This window comes from Anneissia japonica, unplaced genomic scaffold (assembly GCF_011630105.1).
Source record: "Anneissia japonica isolate Jap-2015-1 unplaced genomic scaffold, ASM1163010v1 scaffold8338_len52547_cov99, whole genome shotgun sequence".
In the NCBI taxonomy this organism is placed as follows: Eukaryota; Metazoa; Echinodermata; class Crinoidea; order Comatulida; family Comatulidae; genus Anneissia; species Anneissia japonica.
The window spans coordinates 34049-41024 of NW_022729820.1; the positions used below are offsets into that span (position 1 = coordinate 34049).

Consider the following 6976-nt stretch of genomic DNA (forward strand, 5'->3'; position numbering starts at 1 on the left):
CCCCCCGCGCCTGTTACGACACTGGCTAACACGCCAATCATCCCCCCAATGAAAAATATTTTCGTTTGGCACTCGAAATTTGGGGTAAACTTCTTGAAAATAGAAAAGTTCTTTTTCGCTGTGACAACATGGCTATTGTTGCAGTTATCAAAAAGAAATCCTCCAAAGATCCCATAATAATGCGCCTACTTAGACGATTAGTACTATCGTCTCTTAAACATAACATTCTATTTCGTGCAGATCATATCCCGGGGAAAAATAGTCATTGCTGACCTCCTGTCTCGCTCACAATTTCAGGCAGCAAGACGTCTGGCACCAAACCTCAACGTGCAACAAGTGCTAGTTCCAGAAGAACTCTTACATATTTAACGCCTTCAGCGAGGTTTGTCGTTGCTGCCTGCCTCTCCCCAAAATCGCCTATTTTAAGCATGTATCGGGGCCCCTCTTCCAATTAGAGGACGGGAATCCAGTTTCTCCCTCATTCGTTAACTCCAAACTGAAGGCAGCAATAGATTTTGGGCCTCGATCACTCACGTTACTCTGGCCATAGTTTTCGAATTGGGGCTGCAACCTGGGCAGCAGAAATGGGGCGCCCCGAAGCGGAAATTCGCACTATGGGAAGATGGAACTCACAAGCCTTCCGCAATTACATCCGCATGTCGCATATGTCGGTCTGAGATTTCAGACCTTAGAAACCGAAAAATTAGTTAGAACGTTTCAAGTAAACTTGAAAATTACGCATGCTGAGTAGCTAGATTTATATGGTTACAGTAAATGTAGGTGTGATTCGGTCGTAATCCCATCTCATACTATATTCATTTGGCCATGGCCTTGCTGCCTGCTTTGGGTGCTGACCCTTTCGGGGTCAGTGGCGCTACGGCACCCTGCCGCTTGGCTTGTTGGCCACTTTTTAAGAATTTTTACTATGGAAATTTATTTAGGGACCGATCGTGTCAAGACGGTCAAGAGTGGGTGAGGCCTTATAGTTAATTCTTAGCCCAGTAGACACAAATACCATTAATAGCAAGTTCTTCGCATTTAAGGAAAAAACAGTTAAAAATTCAACACGGGTATTAACTCACGATTCACAAAAAATAGTAGCATAGCACGTCAAAAAGGTTAAAACCCAAACTTTTATATTGGAATCAAATAAAATCCACCTATTAAAATCCGCCAATTTACTAATTTACAATATCAATTCATCATGTCTAATCGAATAATATTCATCTTTGAAACATAATTGATGCATCAATTTACCCCTTGAGGCTGATTAAATGAAAATAATATTCTTTTAATTCTGTTATATGGACAAGGTTATTGTTTATGAAAGTGAACATGGCTTTTCCAGCCGATTCTGCCTAAGTGATCAGTTTCGGTGACAAATAAAATGTTGATACACTTCCACATCAATTATCTGATCAGAATCCCCTAATTAGGTTTGGTGACGGCATCATGAATAGTGATGACACCGAAACTGATACTGAACAGATCTATTAGGTAAAATCGGATGGCTTTTCAAATACAGTAGTTTTAAAAATTAAAGACTTAAAATAGTTAGTGTTCTTTTTTTTTGTATTTTGGATTGAGCGATGATTTAATCGTTATTAATACTTAAATGGGTTTTTCACAATTTACTAGAAATACTGGATTAACTGAGAATGTCTAAAATTATTGCAAAATAGATTTTAAAGAGAATGAGTAAATATTTGTAATTTGCTTTTGTATTTTGCTGTTTTGCAGTCGTAAACAATTTTTTGTGAATAGGTTTTGTGATGCAAACCATTTCAGCTTCGGCTACCATTTTGTAATTGTTTTTTATATGTTTATACCTGACTAAATAAAAAATAAGTAAATAAAAAATAACTGTCAATTTGTTTGTATTATTATAAAAAACATAAAAAAATAATTGATTATACTTGTACTATGTGTAAGTATAATTTTAAGCGGGGGAGGGGGATATGGGATATTGTCACAATGTGAGTGAATTTTATTGTTAGGAGGTTACTTGGTGTACAATTGTTAAGCTCTATGCAAATTAATGTATTTCACATGGTTATGCAAATGAGAGATTGAGAGTGTGAGTCAGAAACAAAGAACCAAGCAGTAAGTAACAAGACAGAGTGAGGGTGAGATACACACAGTTAAAGCCAACACTAAGTGATGTTTTTATGTCCTACTTGTGAAGCCTTCCCTAAGAGGCGAGGCTTGGTATGCAATGCTAAGATAGACAGCTATCCTGTGTGGACAGTCTGATTACCTTCGAAGTATACACAAAGAGAGTGAGATATTTTTTGTGTTTGCTGCTGAGATAGGCAGCTATCCTGTGTGGACTGATTATTGTCCTGTATTAATCAGCAGATTATTGTCCTGTGTGGACTATCTGATTATACTGCGTGGAGCAGCTGAACACTGTCCTGTGTGGACCAGCAGATTATTGTACTGTACGGATTATTTTATTATTCTGTGTGGACTAGCTAATAACTGTCCTGTGTGGACCAGCATATTATTTGTCCTGTGTGGACCGGCTGATTATTGATCAGTGTAGACCAGCAAATTGAACTATCCTGTGTGGATCAAGAAATTGTCTTCTGCTCCTGTGTTCGCTCGAGAAAAACGTATGAAGGACCAGGGGTGGCGCCAGGACCTGCCCGACGGAGATGCTAAAGGCCCCGACGGGAGGGGGGGCTAGTGGAGCGAATTGAGTCCCACTTGGCTGGGGGAGGGGCCGCCGTAGGCCCCCGGTGGGGGTCCAGGGGGGCGAAGCCCCCTGGAAGCCACGGATATTTGATGAATTATGGCGAATTTTTATTACTTATTTGATAGGCATCGAGTTACTATAATATGACCTTATGTAGGCTATGCTTTCTAATGTTGACATCGGCTTCCAAAACCAAAACATTTTAAATAAAGCAAGAAACAAAGAGTATGCAATGTAACCATCTAATTTATTTTCAAATCCTCATTTTTGAAAGTGAAATTCTATATTTTGGAAATTTTGCATGAAATCTGTCGACCACGTTGTCATGGTCGAGGTTGCTTTACCTATCACGATGTATTCCAACCATCATGAGGCTATCTAAATGAGCATTTGTCATAACAGAACGCAAATTATGTTTAATTAGTCTCAATGAATTATTATTATTATTAATATTATTATTATTATTATTATTATTATTGTTATTGTGGTTGTTGTTGTGATGAAAAGTTAACACAAACGATATGGTGGCTAAACAAATATTACATCTAAATATTTTTTTTTTATTTATTTGTTCCCCGACAAAATTTAGCGTCTTCCCCGACGGGGGGGGGGGCTATGCTATAGCCCCCCCCCCCTGGCGCCACCCCTGTGAAGGACTGAGTTTGACGTTTGGACACTCCAACATGTATATAATTAGGTTTTTTTTTTTCTTTATTGCATTGTTACCATTATAGTGATAGTATTGTTACAATTATAATTTGTTACATACTGAGATAATGAAATCGTACTTACGTGTTAGTCATTGAAAGTTTGATTATTTTCGTTGAATTCCATTCGATTTTTTTGCACTTAATTCCAAAATCTTTACATGTGCATTCAGCTGTACAAGTATAGTCTGAGAAAAAAATAATCTTAGGTCCTTAATACTTATGAGGTGTTTTTATCGCGACTTGGCATCAAGTTATTAGAAAACATTACGAATTGCGACTGTTGTCGCAAAAATTGTAAATATATTGACAACAGCTTGGAAATTAGAAGGGAGGAAGGTCTTAACCGGATCTATTTGTCTGTACAGTATGCATGTAGATGTGGATTTGTTTGTATACGGAGACTGTCCGTGAATGTTTCTATTCGCGTAGTATACTATGTTCGTATTATGAAAATGTAGGTTATGTAAATTTTCAGTAAAATAGACAGTACCTACCGCAAAAATATTCGTCATCACCCTCGAGACAGTTTTTCAAACCGTCACAAAGCTTATCACAGGGTAAGCATGCAGAACGACAATTATATTCTTGAGGGCTGATCTTTAAAACCTCTTTAATATAAATACAACAGAATGAAAACATGCAAGACTCATGTTCGTTAATGATAACATGCTCTATTATGAGAATATACGTGGAAACAAACAAACACAATAGTGTCTTCCGTATATTATACTCAAGAAAAAAAAATCACGCAGTATATGTTGTTTGTATCCAAATATAAATATTGTATATTCACATATCCAAATGCAGTACATCAATAATAAATGGCATTATTCCTTTTCTGGGGCCTTGTATAATTATAATTATGTATACTTTGTATTATTTATGTTTAAATTGCTCTTGATGATACTAGTTGCGATTGCAACTAAAATATGGAAATTTTATTTTTCATTAAATTAATTTACAAAAAAGCATATACAGATCACAATAATAATAATAATAATAATAATAATAATAATAATAATAATAATAATAATAATAATAAATAAAAAAATAAGATTTAAGAAAATAAAACAAAAATAAATGAAAATAAAGATAAAAAGAATAATACAAATGCTGCTGCAACAGCATTCAGAAATGTTTAATCAAAATGTCTGTTTGAGGAACACTTACTTTTTTCGCACAAAGGTGGGGCGGTATTATCACAATTCACATAATTTAGCAAGCCTGTTGAATGCATTTTTGTGCTAACTTCTTTGTTACTTTGATTGTTAGGATTTACGATAGAAAAGTCTAATATTAATAAAACAAAAATGATTGAACGTTATTTACAGCAATGAATTCTGATTTAAACAGTATTGCCATTCATTTGTGAATTTGTTACTAAATGCAATACCTAATAAATACTCAACTAAAGTACATAGTTATTAATCTTAAACAAAGCAATATAATATTCTGGGCTACATTACGGTTTATTTATATCAAGGAAAATCCATTAGAGATATCATACAAGACTTTCTATTGGTCATTCGTATTCATTATTCACTTAGTCTTGTACTGTATACAACAACACATGTACTGACTAGGACAATTGTAATTTTACATACTATATAATACATTGCCTTGTTTATTGCATCCTTACCTCTTCAGCTACAGGTTAATCCTTATTATTCTCGATGTAAGATAACTTTCACAACGGATTCAAGGAATTCTAGAAGCCGATACCATTATTTTCATAGTACAACCAACAAATTATCCCGGACTCCAAGGGTAATCTACCAGGACGCATATTTGGTTTTGTCCATGTTTAATCGGACCTAAACCAAAACAGCACATTTCACACAACCCTGCAAACCATGCCATTGTATTGGCTTTCCTTCAACAAGCTAGACACAATGCCACTGTCATGGGCTTTCTAGCCACGCCAGACATTTACACAAACACTGAATACTGGCTTTTGTACTCGCTTTTCACACCCAGTCCCAGCTTTATATTTTCCACCAATCAGCATCAATCTTACTTTTCAGTCACATAAGTTTTCGACTCTTTGCAAAATTGTCGACGATTGAAGCAACTCATTCGAAAAGTCGAGACATTCTCACAACATCACATCAGTTCTTTTCAAAACTATCTAGATGGTGTACCGCAAGCATTTATTATATTGTTGCTTAGCCGGGCAAACCTTCAAACAAGATATGTCGGCTTGCAGATAATTAAATATTAGTCTATACAAAACATTATAAGATACTTCGTTGATACATGATCACTTTTTAGTAGTGGTGCAGGGTATTTGCAAAATATGAAGGGGGGGGGGGGTGGTGTAATGAATTCGCTACATTTGTTAAATTATTACACAAACGTATAATCATTACCATACTGTACATTGAGATCTGATATAGAGGATAATTAAGTACAGAAGTAGAGTTATTATGTGTATAATTAAAGTCTAGCGGTTAAGCATTTATACCCTTAGTCCAGTCAAATATTACCTGCGCCCTTGCTTAAACTTGGCAGTGAACACCATATGTTAGATATATTATGTAAAAGATCGTTTCTTGTTGATGCGTCTCATAAAAAAAATAATACACAGATTTTGCCTACCATACGCCGCAGATTGTAGATATTGAGAAATGACGTCACGAGCTAAAATGTACGATACTCCGTTGCTGTCGTTGGCGTTCGTATTACAAAAGCATGTTAGGTTATAGATGGATGAATATGGTAATAATTATCTGTATTGCATTATATTATTATGTATCGCAATATATTTATGTACTATAAGATAATAAATTACTCGAACAAACAGAAGAAATGTAACTTGTCTACATCTAATATAAAATGACCTTCCATATAATTTGCTATAGCGCCCTCAGTTGTTTTAAATGTACTGCTGTCTCATCATGAATAATTGAATTCCATACGATTAGGTAAGGATCAAATGTCACGAAGACGTTCATACTTATTTTATCATATATTTTGTGATATTTTACAAAAAATCGTATAAATTGCGAATTTTAATATTAAAAACGTGTGCGATTTTAAAAAGCTGTTTGCTACCGGATTACTTACAAGTAAGTCATGCGCAGGCCTTGCATGCTTTTTATACATTTTTCTATATTCTTTGCAGATGGTGGATTACAATATTATTATTATTAATATATATTTCAAAAACTAATCAAATGATGTGAATACAACTTTCGTGAAAGTTTAACCAAGTTACAAAGAAGTGTTGGTGACGATCCAAATTCGCGTGTAAACTTGAGGGTCATTTTAATTTTAAGGTCTTGTGTGTTTCTTGTGTCGTCTTACCTCGGCCCACCATGGTTGAGGCTGAGGTGAGACAATTGTAAGAACCCGAGACTTTTAGATGTCAGAAAATGGTACTTTATTACGTAAAAACTATGACAATTTACTATATTCAACTGAGCCCCATCATTGGTTGAGGATGAGGTGAATGTTAAGAATTCAGGCTTTTGGATGACGGGAATACTTAATGTTAATTAACATTTGAAATTAGGCAGTTATTATTGCTTTCAACCTCTGAGGACCCCCCCCCCCACCAACCAAATAC

At 35.3% G+C, this 6976-nt stretch overlaps 1 protein-coding gene across 1 annotated transcript; it reads right to left on the reverse strand.

Moving 5' to 3' along the window:
- Positions 1-3427: 3427 nt before the first annotated feature.
- On the reverse strand, positions 3428-4651 carry LOC117114737 (sortilin-related receptor-like). Its single transcript, XM_033258429.1, has 3 exons — positions 4579-4651; positions 3903-4016; positions 3428-3593 (listed from the first exon to the last, which is right to left on the reverse strand). Exons 1-3 carry the CDS (start codon positions 4643-4645, stop codon positions 3487-3489), a joined length of 288 nt encoding a protein of 95 aa, XP_033114320.1. The 5' UTR covers positions 4646-4651; the 3' UTR covers positions 3428-3486.
- Between the last annotated feature and the right edge of the window lie 2325 nt (positions 4652-6976).

Coding starts and splice junctions, on each gene's coding strand:
- LOC117114737 (XM_033258429.1), bottom strand. CDS start 4,645: ATGCATTCAACAGGCTTGCTAAATTATGTGAATTGTGATAATACCGCC. Junction 4,017..4,578: donor CCCACCTTTGTGCGAAAAAA/GTAAGTGTTCCT, acceptor TTTATATTAAAG/AGGTTTTAAAGATCAGCCCT. Junction 3,594..3,902: donor TGATGACGAATATTTTTGCG/GTAGGTACTGTC, acceptor TTTTTTTCTCAG/ACTATACTTGTACAGCTGAA.